This window comes from Periophthalmus magnuspinnatus, chromosome 8 (genome assembly GCF_009829125.3).
Source record: "Periophthalmus magnuspinnatus isolate fPerMag1 chromosome 8, fPerMag1.2.pri, whole genome shotgun sequence".
Taxonomy (NCBI): domain Eukaryota; kingdom Metazoa; phylum Chordata; class Actinopteri; order Gobiiformes; family Gobiidae; genus Periophthalmus; species Periophthalmus magnuspinnatus.
In genome coordinates this window covers 12,231,817-12,255,205 of record NC_047133.1, presented here as the reverse complement: position 1 = coordinate 12,255,205, position 23,389 = coordinate 12,231,817, and the positions used below count along the sequence as shown (strand labels likewise).

Genomic DNA, 23,389 nt, shown 5'->3' with positions numbered 1-23,389 from the left:
CACACACAGACCAAAAAATGAGGACAATTATTTCTTAGATTATTTGCTCAAGTATTTTTTGTGTGGGTATAAACTGAATTAACCAAGGATTTTACATGAGCCTTATGCCTTATTTTTTTTATATGAAAACATGAACAAACTAGCAGTACAGTTATGTAAGCAGATCACAAACAATGTTTAAATTTAAGGTTTTAAGATTATTTATCTGCAGTGTCTTAACCTTAAAGGAACTGTATGTAACCTGCACTCTTAAAAAAATAGAACCAAACACGGAGAACCAAAACACCACATTATAGCAGAAATAAATGTGCCTAATGTTTTTTTGTAATTGAGAATAAATCAGTATTACACTTGTTATCAGTAAGAATTATATCTGATTTGAAGTGTACCTTGTATCTGGGGACACAGTTATGTTTATAGAATTGAAAAACATAAAAATACATATAAAACTATTCATTTAAAAGCCTCTCTTTAAAAGCTCTGATATTTTAAATGACGACACTACAGAAGTGTCACAGCACAGAAGGCAGTTGCGTCACACAGTGTTATGAATATGTATGTCTGCAGCTGGAGCGCAATCATGTTTTTAGTCTCAAAATGAGACAAATACCTGCTTGGGAATACGGCTCTACCAGCCCCCTCCTGTCTCGTAATCAGAGACTGGGGGTACTCACAGGGTGAAGAGGTCGCTGCTACTACTACTGTACTACTACTACTACAACTTTTCAATTTGTAGGTTTTGTATTTTGTCATTTTAAGCATCTTAAGATATTAACTGTTTTCACTCAATCAACTTTCATCCAGAGGGTTATATTCAGAGCCTTAAAATATATATATATTTAATAGTTATTGGTAATTATATAAACTGAAAATTAAACAATGATTTTACATGTATCTCTAAACATTAGTAATTTTTGCGTGCTGCCTCAAAATGTAATTTGTGGCATTTTACAGGACTTGTTTTTAAGAAGACCTTGAAATACAAACGTTCTTGAAATACATCTGACCTTATATTACGCAAGTTGACTAAAGAAAGAAAAAAAAAACAAAAGAAAGTAATAGAAAAAGTCATCAAAACATTTGTGAGGTTTGTATCTTGAAAAAAGGCATTTTCATGAGCATTTTGTATAAGGGGAAAAAAAAAAAAATCTTATATGTATGGTAAAGTAAAAATTTGATGTCTCTAGATTTAAAATTTCAGTTTATCCACAATGTCTTAGCAAAAAATAAATAAATAAAATTCAAATTCAAAAGTTATGAATATGTATGCCTGCAGCTGGAGCACAATCATGTTTTTAGTTACAAAATTAGACAAATACCTGCTTGGGAATACGACTCTACCAGCCCCCTCCTGTCATGTAATCAGAGACTGGGGGTACTCACACGGTGAAGTTCTCCTCGGTGTAGCAGCGGTTCCTCAGTAGCCCCGCCCACAACTGCACACCGATGATGCCAAAGATGAAGAAGACGAAGAAGCAGAGGAGGAGCACGTTACCCAGCATGGGGAGGGTGTCCAGGAGAAGGTTCACCAGGATGCGCATACCTGGAGGAAACATACAAAAAATAAATAAGTAAGACGGATTAGGAGGAAAATGGAGATACAGGATGTAATAGGAAAAATGTAGAGTAACTTCAAGTACTATGCAACATCACACAGCACTGCCCTGATTACAGCCAGGTGTTTATAATCAGAAATGTGGCCCTTCACATCACTTTATGTGGTCCTCGATAGGGTAAATTAAAAGGTATGATGGTCTTAAAATGTAATTTTATCAGGAAATACACAGTTACATGAAAATGAATACAGAAACAGCTAATTAACAAGTGAAAAAAGTAGTTAGCCTCCAGGTACTGCCTAGCTCTTTTCAAATGTAGATGTGGGTGGAGTTTAGGTGTTTAGGACCACTTTAAAAGAGCTGTATTCATGTTTTAATTTGGTGTATTAGTTATCAAGACGATTATCCAATCAGAAGACAGAATGAGCCTCCACATGTCGATCTGCAGGTTAAGGCACTGGAAACACAGGCTCAGTAGTGATTGCAGTGTGTGGTGGTTTTTCCTACAGAAAAGTTACATAGTACACCTTTAATAAGCTCATGTTCGCCTCAGCAATAAGCTAAAAATAACTGTGAGTGAAAATATCAAAAAATGTCATCCCAAAATCCCATCTCCTGTCCCTGATAAGGAATTATGTCCGTGTTAGTGGAAGCCTCAGAGAGCCGCTTCAAATCTCCCCCATTTCAATATTGATTTGAACTAAACTCGCAGATGCCAAAGATTAGTAAATTAATGAAAAAGTCTTGATAAGATCCAAGAGAGATCATAACCTTTTCCACAGTTAGAATCATTTTAATTGATGAAGAGGTAGTCCCCCGTCGATGAATGATGACCTCACACCCCTGTGGCTGAGCCCGTCCCGCGGTGATGACATAAAGGGATGTGATTAGCAGAGCGTAATGACAGATGATTGGACTAAAGAGGGAGAGGAGACCTGATAAAACGCTTGGGTCTGTGGGATATGACTTTAATTATCGACTTGTGTTTTGTTTTTCATACAGCGTTCAGCGGTGAACAACAACGCAGCGGTAGGTTAATGTGTCAAGATTTTAAGGAGTAATTAAACTGCAAATATTAATGACAGGAAGTAACACGGAGGGAGAAGGAGAAGTGATTCTGTTTGTAGTTTCATGTTACATCAGGTAATCTGGAACGGCTCTCTCTGAAAGTGATCGAGAAATGGTTGGTGGAAGCATCACAACAACAGAACAAGCCAAAAACTCTTACATAAGTTACATCCAGTTGCGAGAAAACCACAGACATCTTCCCTGAACAAAGAGTTTCCCTCTGAATTTTTCACAAACTAAACAGTACTTACGTTCACTAAAATAGGCTGAAGATTGTTTTGCTTGTTTGTTTGAGGTTTGTTCACCTTTAGCTCTGCCTAAACCATAATGCTGTGCTGTGATTGGTCTGAACCACCGTTAATAGGGAAATCGCCTCACGAACTGTGAACTCAAAATATCATGAAAAGCCATCCTGCTGGCCACGTTTGTGCTTTTACTGTTTCATACTCTGACTCATGGATAGAACAGGCCTCATGTAAAAGCTCAGAACCTCCAGAATTCACTCTCTGAGCTACAGAGGCTGCACTAGCACTGATTCATGATTGGCTGCAGGTGCGGGCGTTTAGGTCGTGATGATTCAGATCAGAGATTTCAGCACTGGAACTGGCAACTCAAATGAGAAACTTATGTGAGGCTCATTTTGTTTACACACTGGATAATCATCTGGAGAACCAAAACACCAAATTACAAACAACTTGGCATTTATGTCCAGTGTTTTTTTGTAATTAAGAATAAATCAGCATTACAATTGTTATGAGTATAAGCTAGATTTGATTTGATTTGTTTGTTTACCTCATATCTGGAGATACTGATAGGCCTGAGAACTTTGCAGGTTAAACAAAAAAAGTAACATAGCATAGATTACTTCAATCTCCAAAAAAAAACTTCTTGAAACTTTTTTTTTTTTTTCTTAAAGTTGCACTGCACACCATGAAGATGTCACTGTTACCTGGAATGATCTATAGTAAAGAAATAAACGTATCAGTCTTGCATTTTTCTTTTTTCTCCATTACCAATACTTTTATTACTCATAGATTTAACCTGGACATAGATACATTTAAAGCAATCCTGAGGAACATCTCCAGGAGAACGAAGAGCGAACCATCCTGCACGTGCACCATTAAACGTACCAATTAGCTCCTCTGCTATTTTCACTGTAACGACGTTCAATGCTTTTCTATCATAATCATTTGTAACATTTGGGCGCCAGTATATTGTCCTTCTCCCCACAGCGCCCTCGTCCTCTCCACATGGCAGACTGCGCTGGGTGCTGGGGGCCACTCTAAATGTGTTTGTTCCCTTGGGTTCTAGTCATTAGGCCGCAGCTCCATTAGGCCTAATTGGGTGAGGAGAGGAGAGAGGAGGCGTGGATGGGGTGAATGGGATGCGGCCGCGGGCTACGGGTTCACAAATACACGGGAGAAATGAGAAATCAAAAGTGAAATTTGAATTAAGTAAAGCAATCTCTTATTTTTAGTGTCTATTTGGGAAGGTGTATGGAAATTGGACGATTGTAAATGGAGGGGTTAGCTGGTGAAGCAGTTGCCGTGTAGGGTGATGGTTCCATTCACAGATCTGTCTAGTATTGCGTGTTGCGGTTGTGCCATTGTGCAAGACACGTCACCCACCAATGCAAAAGTGGCTATAATTTATAATGATCAAAAGAAGTGATGGAAAAAGTACCCAGTTTTGTTATTTAATTAAAAGTACAGACACCGGAGCAAATTATACTAAAGTAAAAGTAAAAGTATCACATGAAAAAGCTACTTAAGTAAAAGTATTAAAGTACCTGTTTAAAAAAAGAGCCCTTAGAGAGTAAAAAGTAAAAGTATTTCGGCAAATTTTGAGATCTAATAAAGCTTCAGATGTAATGATTTGTGCTGAATTTGGTTCAACAAAAACAACTGAATCGATTTGTGTGTGTGTGTTTTTGTTTGCTCAAACTATGAACATGTTAAAAATAAACCCTCAGCCTTTTCAGCAGGTCTCAGAGAATAATGAAAAATACTTTTACTTTTCAGTCCTGTTCAAAAATGTAGTAGAGTAGTAAAGTACTGCTCTCAAATATAGTGAGTAAAAGTAAAGAGTATTCACTTTAAAATTAACTTACCGGTAAGTACAGATACCTACATTTTCTACTCAAGCAAAATACTTTACTACTTTTACTTTATTATGTTCCACCACTGATCAAGAGTGAATTAATGAGTGATTAATGGCCCACGTTTGAGAGGTAAACCTTAAAGATGACATATTATGCAAAAATGGACTTAACATGAAGTTCTAAAACTGAACAAGAGGCTTGCAGATTTTACCTGTGACATAACAATCCAGGAAAAATTTTAAGTGAGTGATATGAGGTTGATAGGAAGAGGACCTACAGTGTACAGGATTAATGAAATAAACATGAATGAATCTATATTCGTGTTTGTTTCATTAATCCTGTACACCAGTGGTCCCCAACCATCGGGCCGTGGACCAGTACCGGTCCGAGGATCAATTGGTACCGGGCCACCGGCCGTCCAAGAAATAATTAATTATTTCCGTTGTATTTATTATCTGAGTCTGAACAATCGTTTATTTTGAAAAATCTTTTATTTTGAAAAATGACCGGATTCTCTCGGTTACATTCCTGTCACTTGAGCGCCGACAACTTAACCCACAAATTAGCAAAATGAGTAAAAAACAGACGTCTTTGGAAAGTTTCTTTTCGAAGGGGAAAAGGCCCAGTGAAGAGACAGAAAAAGAGCCAACTTCCAAGTAAAAGAAAGCTTTTAACAGACAATACCAGGAGTTTTACTTGAACTATGGATTTATCGCGACAGGTGATTCCCACAGACCAAGCCCGCTCTGCATAATATACGGCGACCAGCTCTGTAATGAGGCAATGGAGCCTTCAAAACTGCTCCGCCCCCCCATGCCACTTAGTTCAAAATGATGAGTGACCAATGAGCTCCTTAGCTTCAAATGCTTCAAATCTGATTGGACGGTACTATCTGAATCTGTCTCAAGATGCAACGGAGCAAGCAAGCAAAATGTTCCTGTATTGAAAAAGCTCTTCTTAAAAAAAACTGATGCTTTAATAAAATGACAACCAGGTCTCCAGATATTAGCTTGTGTTCGCTCTTTTCACATTTGTTCACAGAGATAATTGGACAAACTGAAAAAAAAACAACACATTTCAATGCATTTAATTAGACATAACTGTTAATTCTTCTGAAACCAACGTGATAGCATTGACGCGGGTAGGCTTGGCTGGTCTAATTGGAGCTTTTTGGACACAGAAATCAATGGGAGTTACAAAGTTTGTGGAGGGAGAGAGATTCTGATGAAAAGAACACGATTGTGGTCACGAACTGATGAGTGAAAGCGCATTAACGAACGCTGCGGAAATCTGATATGTCTCTCAGTGTGTCTGGGATTGGCGAGTTTGGTTTTATTTTCCAGATTTTGGTCATTAACAACAACAGCACACACAAATATGAAAGATTTTGTTTAATAGTTGCACAATATGTCAGTCTAGTGACACCACAGGGCAGCGATGGGTAAGAGGTTGTATTCAATTTATAAAGAAATTGTACGCCTAATCGCCTGTGTGCGTTTTTTCCACATCCTGGTTTTTGCATGTACCACGGTAGAAACTCATCTTCCTGGGTCCATTACTTAGAAATACAATCAAATATACACATTATTATAAAACAGGAATCCAAAATTGGACCAGAAGATAAGATTTAAACAGCAAATGAGCACTTTTAAAATGCATTAAACATTCCTTTCAAACAAGACAAGAGAAATTTTAAAACATCTGATATTGTTAGCTTTAATAGCAGAGGGTAAATTATTCCAATGAGTAGCAGCCCTGGAAATACTGCTCTCTGCATTGCACAACTTCTAGACACAGAAACAATTACATCATTGTTTGTTTGCTATCTAGTGGAGCAATCATGTCTATCACTGATGTAAACAAGTTCAGAATACGAGATATTATTAAAAATGTAATAAAAAAGACATGCAGGTAACGCTTTTTCCTACCCGCACTACTGGTTTGGCAGGAAGCAGGCACTTAAACAATGCTGTCTAGTGGGAGCGGTCTTGGGGAAAAATAGCGCCTGATTTGTCTTGATTTACGGACCCGAAAAAAAAAATACCATGATCATGTAGTGCAGGTTAATACAAACATTTTAAGACCAAAATAACGAGCCTGACAGCAGCAGTTACAGAGAGAGGAGCAACAGTTTTTCAATAAAAAGTGAATTGAAGCCAGAGCTGATGGAGCCGGAAGCCCGTGCTCACTTCCTATTTGGAACATGACCGCTCAGTTCACTTTTGTTTAGCGTAATAATGCAAAAACTGAGTAAAAACAACACTTTTTGACAACATTTAACCAGACGTAACTGCTGATTCTTCTGAAAGCAAAGTAGTTAACCATTTCAGTGAAGGCTATACAAAACTCATTGGCCAGTTTCACTTTTTTCCCCACTATTTCATACAGTCTGTTGATCCCCGTTTGCCAATACTAAACCATGAGTGGCACCTTTAAGCAGTACGGGGCACTTACTTGGCACTCTGTTGATGGCTTTGAGCGGCCGCAGTACCCGCACCGTCCTGATGGCTGACAGGTTGATGTTCTGCAAGTCCAGTGAGTACTCCACCATTCTGTGAACAAATGAACCCAGATTAACCAGAGAGCAGAGAGACAGGGAGATACTGTGTGATATGCCAGTCATCGTTGTGTCAAGTGCATTTGGGAGGATTCTGTTTAAAGGTCCTATATTACACAAAACTGACTCCATGTTATAAGACTGTTACCTCAACATTCATTTTTGAGTAACCCTTTTGTCTACATCTCCAAAGCTCAAAATTATGTTCCATCTTGTGATGTCATGATGTGTATGGAGTTTAAAAACACAGTGAAGCACTTCCTGTATTTTGGTTTAAGAGAAGAACAAAACACAACTCCAAGTATGTTTTTGAGAAGTAAACAATATTATAACATAGAAAATAGCGCCGCCTTTACAGAAGTATTAAACACTAAATCAACCTTTTCTGCTGCTAAATTATGTATACGGTGTTTTAATGGCATTATGTAGTTAGTTAGTCCGATTCTGGCAACTTTAGTGCATACTACATAAATCTGCAGCTTTGTTGTCAAAAACAATCATTGGATTTCAGCACTGAAATTGGGTTGCCAGTTTCAGTGCTGAAATCCAGTTAGTTTAACCTAAAAACAAGTCTCTCTCCGATCTGAATCCACCTAAACCCCAGCACCTGCAGCCAGTCATGAATCAGTGCTAGTGCAGCCTCTGCAGCTCAGTGAGTGAATTCTGGAGATTTTTTAAACTTTGAAATATCAAAGCCAATGTGTATAACACATTTCTAAAAGCTTGTTTAAATCATAATATTGGACCATTTGAGTGTCTACAACCAATCCAGATCTAATATCACAGTGGTACAGATGGTAAAGTGTTTTTCCTTTAGTCTTCAGGGTGGTACGGTATAAGAAGAAGTCATTTCAACACACTGGTGAAGCTGTTTGTTCCCCCAGACCCAAGAGCCTTTCACTGGAGGGTAGCCATGTTCTGTGTGTCGAATGAAATCTTTGTAGTACAACAAATGATCATCAAAACATGTTCCTGAATGAGCTTTACGGGCTTATGTGTCATTTGTTTTTTTGTCACGAACATTTTTGGCAAAACCTTTTCTCAAAATGGTCTTCATGAAGAACAAATCATACGAGCAGTCAGGAGCACTTGCAAGTGCAACAAAAATTCAGTTGTTTTAGAATATTTAAACTCTTCTAGGCGTACAGTCTTTATACAGGCCGTTGTTCTGCTGTGACCACAGCCTCTGTCCTGCCTCAGTGCTCTCTCTATGGGCCACTGTTACAGCCCTGTACCTGGTCACTGAGCTAGACTCAACACACCCCCAAGAATAATCCTGTGTAAAGTGCTTTGGGTGTTTTGAAAAGCACAGCGCCTTGAATTGTTTTATTATAACATTTTAAGACATCTTAAGACCCTTCTGGGAAACATCCGAGCCACTTTCTCCAGCCTAAAGTGACAAGTGGAGCTTTCATCCAAGAGCGGGCAGAGGCAGTGTGGTGGCACCCATGGCTAACCCCAGCACACATATAACACCGCCGACAGCCCTTTGGCACGGAACGCCTGGCACTGCCCGCCGCAATTAGCCCTGCCGCTAATCTAATGGAGCCTGCCAAGAGCAAAGCAGGAGAGAAGCGTTCACCAGTATGTAATATACAGACAGCCATGACCGGACGGGTACAACAAGGAGATGAGGGGAGGGGAGGAAAGAAGGGGTTTGGAAGAAGAGGGGAAGAGAGAGAGGAGAGGGGGGAGTGACAGAGGATGCCAGGACAAGACAGAGAGAAGAGGGGGAGAGAGGAGGACATGGAGGAGAGATGTTAGAAAGGGAGAGACAGAGTGGGGAGACAGAGAGACAGAGGAGAGAAGAGTGTAAGAGCGAGGGGGAGAGGAGAAGGGCAGAGAGAAGAGGGGTGGTGAGGAAGAGAGAGAAAGGCGGGAAAAGAGAAGGGGGGGGGAAGAGTGGAGGGGAAAAAGACAGGAGATAGAGGAGAAGGGGAGAGAGGGGGGAAGAAAGGAGGGGGGGAGAGAGAAAAGAGGGGAGAGGAAGAGTGGAGGGAAAAAAGACAGGAGATAGAGGAGAAGGGGAGAGATAGGGTGAGAGAAGAAAGGGCACAAAAAGAGGAGAGGGAGAAAGGAGAGGAGGAGGGAGAGAGAGAAGAGGGGGAGAGAGGACAGAAAGAGAGAAGTCAGAGAGGAGAGAATAGGAGGGAGAAAGAGGGAGAGAGGAGGAGTGAAAGAGGAGACAGAGTAGAGGAAAGAGAAGGAAATGGGAGATTGGTAGAGAGGAGAGAGGAAGAGCGAGGAGGAATAGAAGAGAACAGGGGAGATGGAGAAAGAGGAGAGGTAAGAGGAGACAGAGAGGAGAGGGAGAGGGCGTGAGAGGAAAGAGGGTGAGAAGAGAAGGGGAGAGGAGGAGGGAGAGACATGAGGGAGGAGGGAAAAGAGATCACAAATTAAGATGAACGACCTCCATGTTCACTGACTCTGAGGTAGAGGCTTTGTTTGGTCTTCTGCAGAACTGCAATTCACCACATGCACGTTCATTTTGAAAGAAGGGATGCACCGATACCAATACTAGTATCAATATCAGTGCCGATACTGCAAAATGCAATGGGTCTGATATCGATTGCCTATCTTCCAATACTAATCTGATTCTCCAATTTGCCATTTTGAGAACACATTTTTACCAATTTCGACCCAGTAAATACTGACTCGATACCTCATTTCTGAGCTCAAACCCTTAGTTTAGCCACAAAGTATATTTTACAATGTTTTTCTATTGTAAAGCTTCAGTAATGGGTTGACAAATTATAATTTTAGCATATTATTATTGTGGAATTACCAACTCATAATCGTTTAGGAAGCTGAAATGAAACAAAACACAACTCCGGGTAGGTTTTGATGAGGAAACAACATTATAATATAGATCAGAAAAGAGTGTAATATGGACCAAATTGGTGATATGGACCAAATTGGTGGTAAACTTGGTCACTATCAGCCTAACTATGTGGGTGAAGTGCCTTACCTGTAGACCCTAAACATCTGAGTTAGACAAATCACTCAGCCACTGTCAGCCCAGGCTTTGCAGTTTTGGTATCTGTCGTGGATACTAAAACTAATATTGAAACTATACTCATTTGAAAAAAAAATTAAAAGTCACATTCACAGGACAGAAATTAGCCTTTCCTGAATAGCTTTAGAATGATCGACAATGGACCACTATGGAACCTATCTGGACGACTGAGGGATTACACAGATATAAGGCCACATGGGAAAATAAAAGACAGTACAATTTAATGTTGAAAATCACATTCTGTTGTCTAAAGAATGTGTTATTTCTTTCTTTTTTTAATCTTCATGGTATCAGAATCAGGTCTGAGTATTGAGTCTATTCGCATTAGTATCGTGACAACACTTATTTTTTATTCTGAAAATGTAAAATATCGATATATAATTACTTGATAATAGAAAAAAAAAGTTTTGTTGACTTGTGGTTGAAAACTGTGGTTTAGTTATTTACATTTAAGGAAAAAAAAACAAAAACTGAACAACTGCACTGTACTTATTTTGTAGGTTTTTTTTTTTTTCTTAAATGTAAATAAATAAATCTACACCACAGTTTTCAACCAGAAGTCAACAAAACTCTTTTCTTCCCCTATATTAAGTACAATGATGTGTTTTAGGGGATAGGTGAAAACTGGAATTTTCGAAACAATGGCGTCTTGATCATAGGAGAACCCTGATTACTCCAACACGCCTGAATCACTTTAAGTACACGATTAAGTGGGTAAATGAGTAAACAATTAAAACAATAGTTTCAAGACCTTCAAGGCCAATTTTGCATAATACGTCTCCTTTAAGTTACCAAGGCTAGAACATTATCAAACCCTTTACCAGATTCATTCCAGAAAAAGCCTCTTGGACTCAACCCGATATTGCATATTCATAAATGTAAAAAACTTCAGCGCGACCTTCATTCTAACTTATAAATCAAATGTATTCAGATCCAAATTACACAGCTCCAAAGGCCCCTATTTTCACTCAAATATGTCTAGACTGAGTGAGAATAAATATTGGGGTTGAATTTTACACTTAAAGAGTTCATTGCGCGTTATTCAAATGGTAGTACGGAGCTCAGAGATGTGACAAGTGTAAAACAGTGAACGCTAAGCTAACTGTCAAATCTAATTGTTCCCTATGTGAGCAGAAAACAAGTCTGTATAACAACGCTGCCTGTTCATTTGTGAAATTAGTTTAGATAAGGGTTTGATAAACATCGTAAAATGGCGGAGATGAATGCAATATCACAAAAAGTATCACGAAAAGAAGTGTTTACATTTGTGGTAAATGCTAGTTGGTTAGCTAGATAGAAAAGAATTCAGGTTCAAATGTAAAAGGAGAAATATTAGGCTAAATCACCTTTTAAAACCATGTTATATCCCAAATTCGCCCCTATAACCGCTAGCCTCGATGAGCTTCATTTGACTGGAGCCATACTCACTTAGTCTATTTCTTTATACAGTTTATGGTTCTTAATTTGTTCTCCGAATCAATATATTACACTGCGTGGCCAAAAAAAAAACAGTTGCCACCAAAAAAAAAAAAAAGTCACACACTCTAATATTTCGTTGGACCACCTTTAACTTTGATTACGGCGCTCATTCGTTTCGCTCATTTCGCTTCTGCAATCTCACAAGATTTATTTCCATCCAGTGTTGCATTAATTTTTCACCAAGATCTTGCATTGATGATGGTCGAGTCTGACCGTTGCACAAAGCCTTCTCCAGCACATCCCAAAGATTCTCAATGGGGTTAAGGTCTGGACTCTGTGGTGGACAATCCATGTGTGAAAATGATGTCTCATGCTCCTGAACCACTCTTTCACAATTTGAGCCTGATGAATCCTGGCATTGTCATCTTGGAATATGCCCGTGCCATCAGGGAAGAAAAATCCATCGATGGAATAACCTGGTCATTCAGTATATTCGGGTGTCAGCTGACCTCATTCTTTGAGCACAGACTGTTGCTGAACCTAGACCTGACCAACTGCAGCAACCCCCAATATATTTGCTTTGTTAAAACCAGGTGGCGACTTTTTTTTTTTTGGCCAGGCAGTGTATTATTACAACTATACACAAAACAAAAACAAACAAAGAAGATAATCCACTGCTTTGTGAACTGTAGTTATCCATAGGCAATCAACGTTTTGATCATCATCATGCAAAAAGAAATGATCCAAGGGCGGCATAGACCTTATCTATATATCAGTAGAAGAAAAAAAAAGTGTTTCTTCTTCAACTAGATCATGCGGTGCTTTGGAGCTTTACTGTTTGGAGTTCTCCTTGTGTCTAGGTTGGCTTCCTCCAAAACAGGGGTAGTCAATTACTGTTTTCCCAAGGGAATCAGTAGCTTGGAAGGCTGGGTCGGATGCCCACCACACAATTCTATAGATGTTTCCTCAGATACTACACTATGTTCGCCCTCTATGCTGGACAGTAGGTCTTCAAGATTTATCGCAAATGAATCAAAATCGCTATTTGAGTTAACACAGTCAGCAAATCACAAAGACTGCATTGTTTAAGTACCATAATTTCCTCCACAAACAAAATATCCAGTCTTATTCTGTATAAAAAAAAAAAAAACTGCTAATCCTGTAGTTTAGATCTGTACAAACATGTTCTAAAATGTGTTTCTTGTATTAGTTTGTCAGATCTAATTTCAGTCTTTTTGTCAGTTCTTCTGGATGTGTTTAAAATACAAACTTTGGACAGAATCCTATTATTAAAACATAAATAACAATTAGATATATTACCCAAACTGTTCAGCCCTACATAGCAGCATTGGAGGTGGGTCAAATGCAGAGGACACATTTACCAACTTTAAAGTTCAAACCTTACCCCGCCATGACAATGAAGAAGTCCAGTCGGTTCCACGTGTCTCCCAGGTAACAGCGCTGTCCGAAGATCCCCAGAGCGACCATCTTGACCACCATCTCCAATGCGAAGAAGATGTAGATGAACGCATCGAAGGCCTGACGAGAGGGGAGAAAAGTGGAAGGGATTTTTGTCAAATGCAATTTATCTATGTCACTGCAGGTCAATCACTGCTAACTTTTCCTATCAACCATTCATTCCCTCAAGCCATTCTTACAAATACATTTTCAGCTACAATTTTCTTCTGCTCTGTTAACACTGTAGCAGCAGAACCACCAGCCTCTTCAGCCTCTCTATCTCCTTCTCTTCTACACCACTTTTAGGCCTTGGGTGGAGATATTTTCCAATTCCATCAGTTCTTTTCAGTAATATCTGTTGCGTATTGATACTTTGAGGGGGAGTTAGTGCATGTCACTAGGATTTTTCCCACCTTTGACCTGCCCTGGGACACTGAGGTGACCAGAGGAGTCCCACTTCAGACACAAGTTCAACTGTGACGTAATACAACATTACTAATCACTACAAAAAGTGGATCTGAGTGGTTAACCACCGCATAAACGATGTATACACTTGATACAACTGGAATCTGACAATGTTCGGCCATTTAATAAGTTGCAGAAATCTGTTTAATGTTTACATTTCTGTAGCCTTCAGTTTAGCATTAGCCAGTTGTTTACATGTGAGCTAATTCAGCTGGAATGTTCTGAGGGGGAACACGGTGACCCATTGTACAGATTATCGAAAAACAGTGTTAAGACTGTCCGAAAACTCAAGAAAAAATACAAAATGGATTTAAACAACACATTTTCAGGAGCTTGTGATGAATACATGGTTCTGTTTACATGTTAAAAAAAAAAGCTTGTGACTGTAATGTTATTTGTGAGTGACTTTGTTCGCAGCACAAATCAACTCACCTGAGGTATTTACTGTTAAGTAATTTCTTTATGGTCAGATTGTTGAAAGATCAGATTAAAGTCTAATTTGAGTAACAGAACGTCAGACAGAGCAGTCCCACTAGTCAATCAATTCAGTTGTCAACACTGAACCACAGCTGGCATCAAAGACTGTTTGAGGCATCAGTGTTGTCTTCTCTATCAATGTTATTAATAATGCACACTCACATTTTCTCATTGCAACAATTAAAAAAATAAAATGATCAAAATTGTTTTCAAATGTAAAAGCAAAAGAATCTAGTGACTTGTAAAACCTGACATAACCATAATTATAAAAGTAATAAATCACACAGCTGCTCTTTAACTCTTATGGAAATTACCAAGGTCACTACTTGATCAATTTGAAGTTTAATTCTAATATAATAATTTTGTGTCAGCTTTGTTCAAGGCAGTAACTGAAAGGTCAGAACTTACAGAACATATGGTGAGGGCCAGGGGGACACAGCTGCCCTGTCCTGGCTCAACAATTACATCCACCTGAGTAATTAACCCTCCTGCTGTAACAGAAAAATCTAATCTGTCAACTGAACAAAAAGGAGCAAAGACGTTTGGCTGCTCATCCAAGTCACTTCTTCAGTTCAGAACTGGAGAATCGACTTGGATGAGCAGCAAACCGTCTTCACTCTTACAGCGATTTGTCCAGTTGACAAATTTAAAGTTCGTCTTTTGCTATGGATCAGACCTGGACGACTGAGGGATTACACAGACATTAACTATTTTGAGTTTTAACTATTTTATAATGTTCCCTTGTCAAAAACATACCTGGAGTTGTATTTTTGCTTCATTCATGCTTGTTTCATCAATCCAAAGTCACCTTCTCTGAGAACTTAAAAATGCTCCATTTGCATTTTACCTGTTTAGTTGAGTCACAGATAAAACTCTGAACATCTCCTCTGTAATTTTTAAGCTCATAAACCATCACCAGGCTTATTCTGCAGTCAAATTGTGTTCACAATAAACTCAATGCTCTATTAGCATATTAGCATAGCATTCACTTGAGACAAAGACTTCATTTGTTTATTTTCTCATTGTTCATTCCCATTGCTAACAGCAGCATTTAGCACCTAAATGCCTAAATGGAAACGGAGTTGAAGTTTATTAAGTATTTTTTTCTTCCCAAATGTAGACAAGTCAAAGTTTAGCTAGAACATGTGAAATACTAATCCCAAGTTTACCAAAGCAGAGTCACAAGACGCTACAAAAATGCATTATATGTGTTCCTTAAAGTAAATATACTCGCACCAGTGAATACGCAAACATCGCAACAGCAAAAATAAATAAAAAATGAATAAATAAATATGAGTGAAGTTTTCATAAAGGACTTGTGCGCACTACAGAGGGACCCATGCCTGGAGCGTGGACACAGTGACTATAACAATGGGAAAACAATTTAACAGCTGCACTTTCGGGTTATTACCTTTTTGTGGTCCGAGGCGAGAGTTCAGTGACAAACTGTAGACCTATCAACAGCCCACAGCCAACTACAAATCACAGAGCATACGCACCAGTGTTTGTACTGGCTCTGTAGAAGCTCCCAGCGCTCATGGGAATACGCTAGCTAGTCCATGTATCTGACACGTGCCCAAACATGTCTCATACGGAGTCATCGGCTCATCACACAAACAAACAGTGGGGCAGAAGTGGATACACTCAAAAATCTATGGAAAAATAAATGACTCAAAGGATTTTTTAAAGGAGTTTTCCCCATGTATTAAAGCTAAAATTTTCTTGAAGTGGTACCAATATATTGTAGCTCTTGAGATCAAAATAAATCTGCCGTGTGAGTGCCGTTAGCATGCTAGTACTTGGACCCTATCAAACTATTATTGAGCTGGAACAAAAACACGAGTAACATTGTTAAAGCAGACCTACGCTGCAAAATCAGCAGTTTCTTTCTAACATAGAAGTCAGCGGACTCGTTTTAGATCAATATTGTAATTTAAAATGTCCAACTATGACATAATGATCCACAGGTGTCAGAGATTATAACTATAGAACAGACACAAACACAGTGTTTCCTTTAAGAAGACTTGGCCATGTCCTTTATTTTTTGCTGAAACTGAGAACTCACATGGAAGTCTAAGATACACTGTACTATCAAAAGCCTTCTAGTTGGCTGCGTAATCACGGTGTGGTTTGGCAACATTACAAAAAGAGGAAAGTGTTAAGGTAAGACTTAACAGATAAACTTCACCCACAACCTCATTTCAAATAAAGCTGCTAAACTGGGCTGTACCTGGAGGACTAAAGAAGAGAATGAGAGGAGAGGTGGGGTCTGGACATATAAGGTACACTGTGATTGGTCAGGTATCCATGCTTCAAACTCCGCCCCTGTAGCCACGTGTTTATACTCAGAACCTGGCTGTAATCAGGGCAGTTCTACGTAATGTCACCAACTACTGGAAATTGCAGAGGCCACTGAAGGCAGCACAAACTTAGATTTAGGCATTTTTGACCAGAAAGCTGCAACTTAAAAAAATGCAATGCTATTAAAATACTATATATACAGTTTAGTGGCAAAAAAAAGATGAAAACAATTGTTCAACTGTAAATAAGGTGGTCCACTCAGACAAAAAAAAACACAAAAAAAAACAAAAACAAAAAAAACACTGAACTGTGACCTGCCTGTCCATGAGGCTCTTTACAAATGTAGACTTGGGTCGAGCGAGCCCTTGGATCATAAACGACTCTGGCCAACCTGCAGAGCCATGTTTCAGCTTCTTCCCACAAGCTGTTATTAGCTTGAATGCACTTTGAACTCTGATGTAGCACCTTAATTATATTATCTTTCGTTGCTTGTTTATTTCACAGTGTCAAAATATCATCCAGAATGATACTGTTTATGTGGTTGTTTTTAATGTCTCATGGTGAGCTTCACTTTGAGCTTCTTGCAAATGTTTTCCAATGTGGTTTTTAACGACAAATAGAAAATAAACTAACCTAACCTTTACTGTCACGGCTCTGAGAGTTGTTAAAAGTGCTTATAAACTCATTGTGAATAATTCAGATGCTAAGGATGCCTAAACCCCAGCACCTGCAGCCAATCATTAATCAGTGCTAGTGCAGCCTCTGCAGCTCAGTGAGTGTATTCTGGAGGTTCTGAGGCCTGTTCATATACTGAGGATGAGAAAAACTTGTATATGTCCTCTATCTGCAGGTTATGTGTGCGTTCACACTAGTCCTGATGGTCCTGTTCTAGTCCTGGTTTGTTCTTGGTTTAGTTCTGCTTTAGTCCATAGTTTGTGTGAACACACCCTGAGGCACTGATAGCCCAGGTTCCATTGTGATTCTTAAACCACTAAAAGAGCACGCTAAATGCCATTCCTTTAAATTCATTCATTGTATTTTATTACTGTTACATCTCATTTGCACTCATGTAGATGGCCTTTTTTCCAGTGTAGGTACATCCACCACACTGCCCAGTGTTGTTTGTATAAATAATGCAGGCTTACACTTCACATGTGATTGTTGGGGTCCCTGCCTGCTCCACGCCGCTCTAAGTGAAAGCGGCGGAATACATTTGTGTTATTTGTCACTGCAGCAACCCCCTCCTGTGTCACCCCATCAGGTTTGATCAGGGCCTGGTTTGTAAGGCACCCGGGCTGTCTCCGCTTGGGGCTTTCATCATGAGCAGCAGAGAGCTGTGGAGGCACAGTGCAGCCGATGTTAGGCACACAGGAGCAGGGCGAAGCATGCTAAAGGACTGCTCTCACTGATGGGACCGCTCGTGACACTAAGCTAAAAAGTACAGTTTTGAGTTTTGACAGTTAAGTTGGAATTTGGTAGTACTCTATGTCAAACTCATGCTGTGTGTTTGAGCAACATACTTTGGGTCTAAATGTCATGTGGCACACAGAGCCACAGAGGCTTGTCGAAGCGCTACACTCATTCTTTCACTCCACACGCGGTGGTGGTAAGATACTATTGTAGCTGCAACTGCCCTGGGACAGACAGGCAGAGCTGAGGCAGCTAATCTGCACCTTCAGCCCCTCCACCACCAACAACGCTCACACACTGTGAGTGGAATTGATCTTTCAACCTTTGGGCTGGGGGACCACAGCTCTAACCACTGAGGCACTGTGGGTGGTTTTCCTCTGGGCACTCCAGTTTCTCCCATCGATCCAAAACATACACACTAGGTCAAATTCTCCAGTTAAGATCGTCCTGACCAAGCCTAAGTTCAAGATCTGGCAGGTTGCTCCTGACAGGTTGCCCCAGCAGCATTGAAGGATGGGTCAAATGCAGAGGACAAACTTTCCTACTGGGACAATAACGTATTCCTTAGCTACCTCAAAGTCCTTTGAGAAGCTTATCAGATTTATAAAAACAAGCTGAGCTATTAATATTAGTAGTAGTATAAAGTATAAACAATGTAGACAGTGCATTTCCAGTCTACATCTTGAATTAAAACATATATAAATTATCCAATAGCAGCTGCACAATGTTATCTTGATGGTACATTTGGAGTTTATGTGTGTTGGTCTTACAGGTACTATAGAAGAGATGTGCCTCTCAGAGGCTCGGGCCAGAGAAGCACAGGAGGACATTCGACACTATCTAAACCTCGTCAGCAAAATCCCTTCTGTTGCCATTAGCAACCACCTGAAGAGAGCCCTCTCCCTACCTGGGGACACAATCTGCTTGTTAGTGAGACAAAGCTGGGAGAGGGGGAGGGGAGCAGGTATAGAAGGATGCACCAAGTGTGTTCGAGGTCCTGACTTTTTAAAGGTCCTCTATGTAACTTTTCTGGATGGAAGTCTTTCACTTGCTTGTCACCACGGAGATGTTAGACTATTGACTTGCGTGTAAAGTTTAGTATGGCATTACACGTATCTATGTTGCATTCATTAAATTACTGGCGCATTCATTATTAAAAACACATTCTGAAAAACACTCATTCTTACTGTGAGCGGAATTGCCTCTCCACAGATCTGACCTGGTCGTATGTGTATCGCCTGCTTGTTTCCATGTAGATAGATACTTTTAATGACATACCATGCAACATTCTATCTGGGCAAAGCAATAACATCTCCATGGAGACAAGCAGGAATACAACATCAGAAAAGTTGTCCATGACATTTTTTTTTTTGTTTATTCTTTGACAATCTCTGATTTTGTGGATCATTTAATATTATGTTCTTCAAATTACATTAACTTTTACATTGTTAAATTATAAATCAGATGTTACGTCCTGACAGTTACTCTTTAGGTTAATCTTACTTGAGTCATTTCTTGGACTACTAATTTGTACTTTATTAATATTATCAGGACGTTTGTGTTAGCATGCTAATGAAAAGCCCTTATAAACTCATCAGGGTGAATAATGAGGATGCTCAGAATGTATAAGGTGAGTGAGGAATAACTTCGGACTTTGAATTTGTTCTGTTTTCACATTTTTAGACAGTAAAAACCAGGTATGACTCCTTAAAACGTAACTCTTTAAACATCTTCCTCCTCTGTATTGGTGAGGGTCATATGGTACAGAGTGATTTGCCAGCTGGCTGAGCAATCTCTCCTCCTCGGGGATTTTAATTGCTTCCCATTGAGGTAAATTTGCCAGGCTTAATTTGGGAAATGACAAGAACAACATTATTTGAGCCAATACGCTTCTCTGTGGTGATGTTTAAAGCTACTGCGATCACACTCAAAACCATAGAACGACCAGCCAACCTCATATTCGTCGTGATCATATTCGTTTACTGTGCAATTTGGCCACCCCATTACACAAGAAGATGTAGTGTTGGTAGCATTGCCCATATGTCATGAAAATATATTGGATATTTTGCAAACATGGTGGCAAGCTAATTACACAAGCTAATGTAGAGGCGATGCTTGTGTAAATATGTAATACAGCGTGAAGCTTAAAGGAGATGCATTAAAGGGACTGTGTGGAGCCGGCACTGTTAGTGTTTAGAAAAGGTATTACAATCATAACTGAACGTGGGTTGACAGTAGGGGTGTCAAAATCACTGAAAACCAGACACTAATTGATGCTAAAACTTGTATCGAAACTAGATACTCATTTGAGAAAGTAACAATACTAAAAAAGTCCAATTCACAGGACAGAAATTAATCTTTCCTAAAATGATTTTGTTGCTGTATCAGAAGTATAAGACACATAGACTAGTTTACGCCCTTGGACCACTATGGAATCCACCTGGACAACTGAGGGATTACAGGTCATCTGTTGAAAATCACAATATATTGTCTTTTTTTTTATTATTTATCATCATCGTGGTAATGGAATTGGTATTGAATATCAAGTCGAATTATGTCAAGTCAATGCCCAAAGTTCTGTACAATGTAAAGTGCAATCTTATAAAACAAAACATTTAAAAATACAACAGAATACAGCAAATACAACACAAGCCAGTGTTAGAAGCCAGTGCAAACAAATGAGTTTTCAGCAAAGATTTAAACACTAAGTCTGTTCCTTAACCCTATTGTGGCGGATGTTATCGTCACCGATACACTCGCGGTTGCCGACTTTCCATTACCGTAACTCTGCAACAAATTGTGCATCATGTAAATTAAAACTGCACCTCAAAGCAGAGGCATGGGGCTCTTTAAATATGTTACTGTCATTACAGTAGTGATGATTCAGGTCAGAGAGAGTCCCTTTATCTTTAAACTCACTGGATTACATCTCTGAACCCAAATGTGAGGCTCATTCTACTGTCTGATTAGATAATTGTCTTGAAAAATAAAACACCAAATTATCACATAAACAACTTGTCCATCGTGTTTAATGCGTTCTGTATTTAAGTGTAGATCAGCATTACAATTCTAATCAGTAAAAGACACATCTGATTTGAACATGTTTACCTTGTATCTAAGGATACAGTTTGGTCATGTTTATGAAATTTTAAATCAAAATCTTACACAGTTAAATAAAAGGTGAACTATGTAACATTTATGTCAAAGTGACTGCCACCTGTTTGTCTCCATGGCGATGCTGCATTGCCAGGAAAACCCACTACTGTGGCGTTAAACACGTCTGTCTAGCCAAGTTATAGAGGTCAGATCTGTGGAAAGGTGACAACATCGACCCATGAGAATACAAGTTTTTCAAGGTATTTTTGAGCAATAAAAACACTTGTAATGAAATAAATATTCTATAGTAGAGTTTAATGCTATACTGAGGAAGATTCCAGGCAAAGCAATAACATGCGGCAGACCCTCTAAGTCGCATAGTGTCCCTTTAATCAGTCTATCTTTAGGCAATTTTGCGTAGGAATTTCAGACTGTCACTTCATGAAAAATCACTCCTTCAATTTATCCAGACATAAAGTAGTAAAGACACATATTAGCAGCGCTGGGACTGCACACCTGTTGGAAGTGGAAATTGTCTTGTCATATCACAAAAAAAAAAAAAAAAAAAAAAGCCGCAGGTTTGTGAGAGTATATTAAAACAAAGCCAGTCCCTATTCCCTGTGCAGAGAGCTGGAGACTACAGGAGCAACACAAGTATGAAACTGCAGAGAATAAGTCTATTTATCTCCATGTCAAAATACACTGTGTCCATCATGACTGGTACAAAATACTCAATTTCAGATGGAAGGCAGGGGTCTGTTCAAATCTACAGGTGACTCACTGTTTTGAAAATAAATATCCAAACTGAAAATCCACAAATGTTTAACCTTCCCATTGTTAGTACTGATGGGACTTTTGGCTCTTTTAGGGAGTCCGAATGTTTTGGATAGCACGAGAACTCATTGTGAGAGCTCATCTTATCCCCAACTAATCACAGAGAGAAACGACCAAGGCTCAGATCTGTTTAAAATGCTTCAAACTGAGACTGGGAGTGCGTTTTCCCTTTGAAATCATGCAGTATCTAAATTAGACCTGCGCTACAATAACACGAATTTTAAAAACGAACTGTTCAAATATGTTTTTTGTGCACAAAGCTGCTCTCACTCATGTCGCCTGCTTTGCTTCTGAGCTGATTCTTGTGTCAGTTCAGTGTTAATTAGTGTAAAAATGCCTAAAAATTAGACAGAAAAGAAGAAACCGTTCAAACGATAATTATTAATTACAGATTGGATCCACAAAGTTGTTGTTTTTTTTAACTAATGAGGTTAAGTCCTTTAAACTGACAGCAAACATGTCTCTGGGGCTGAATTATGTCCAAAATTTTTCATAATAATAATGTGTTTTTTTGAGAATTTAGAACAGATGGTTAAAAGCAAAAATAATTTCAACCTGGAAAGACTCAGACTCAGAATTTACTTCATATGCCCCCTTGATTCTGTGGCACTTTTTGTTTCATGTTAATTAATATTTTACATTTAATTTGTTGTGGCAAAGATAACAGAGATGGATCATAGATCTATTATAGAACGGCCAGGGTGTTGCCATTTTAAACCTGTCGCAAGTCGGATTAGCGGCCAGTCTATTGAAACTGCATCAGAAAAATCCTCTGAAAGCATATTTCCCATAGAGCACAATGTAAACACAAACTGCTCGCGTCTCTGGTTGACAAGGACCTACAGCGTTCACAAAGGTCGGATTTTGTGGCGTTTTTTGCCTATTTTTAGATCAGATTTTTCTCAGTCCAAAGTCCTTCAGTTGCTTTTTTATTTTCACTTTCGGATCACTATGCTCCAACCAAGCCACACACCAAGTGGCGGCCATGTTTAATCCCCAGACTTCGGATTGGACCTGCACTGCTAATGCTAACTGCTTTATATTAGCATAATTATACTAAAATTGCATTTAAAAGTCATATGTTGAAAAAAAAAAAAAAGCTACTTATTCATTAAAACAAGCTCTGATAATGCTTGGCCTCTTTTATCATTATCATTTTATCATTTTTCAAAGTACAAAAATCAAAAGTAACAGTCATTTCCCTCCTTCTACATTAAAATAGAGCGAAGGATTGTGGTCTGTGTAGTTAGCTTCCCTTTCTACTGCTCCAACAAAACATATCAGAGCCAGAACATAATGATGTCTCAAGACTTTTCAAAATGGCCGACTGTTACAAAACCTCTCCTCATCTCATTACCTCCTCCCAGGGGGTTGGAAAAGCGCGGAACAAATGAACGTTTTATAGTGAGGTTTTTGGCACAAAGCCGGCGTTCAATTTTACTATTTCAATTTGGATGAGGGGATCTGTGAAAACTGATAAATGAAAAGAAAATTGTTTTAATTGATTCGCCACAAATGTTGAACAAGGAGATTGCAGTGACTTCGTGGCATTTCACAAGCCCAGAATCTGATGAGCTCTCACAGACTCTATTGTAGTAACATTTGCAGAGTTATTGTGATCTGGTGTTTTA

General features: G+C 39.0%; 1 protein-coding gene across 1 annotated transcript in view; it reads right to left on the bottom strand.

The window, feature by feature from the left end:
• LOC117374768 (voltage-dependent T-type calcium channel subunit alpha-1I-like) overlaps positions 1 to 23,389 on the bottom strand; it is a 240,336-nt gene that overhangs the window by 119,124 nt on the left and 97,823 nt on the right. The window contains exons 3-5 of the mRNA XM_055223783.1: positions 13,123 to 13,256; positions 7,180 to 7,277; positions 1,384 to 1,543 (exon numbers count right to left, since the gene is read on the bottom strand). Of these exons, the coding sequence (XP_055079758.1) occupies positions 1,384 to 1,543; positions 7,180 to 7,277; positions 13,123 to 13,256 (392 nt within the window). The remainder of the gene's footprint in view (positions 1 to 1,383; positions 1,544 to 7,179; positions 7,278 to 13,122; positions 13,257 to 23,389) is intronic.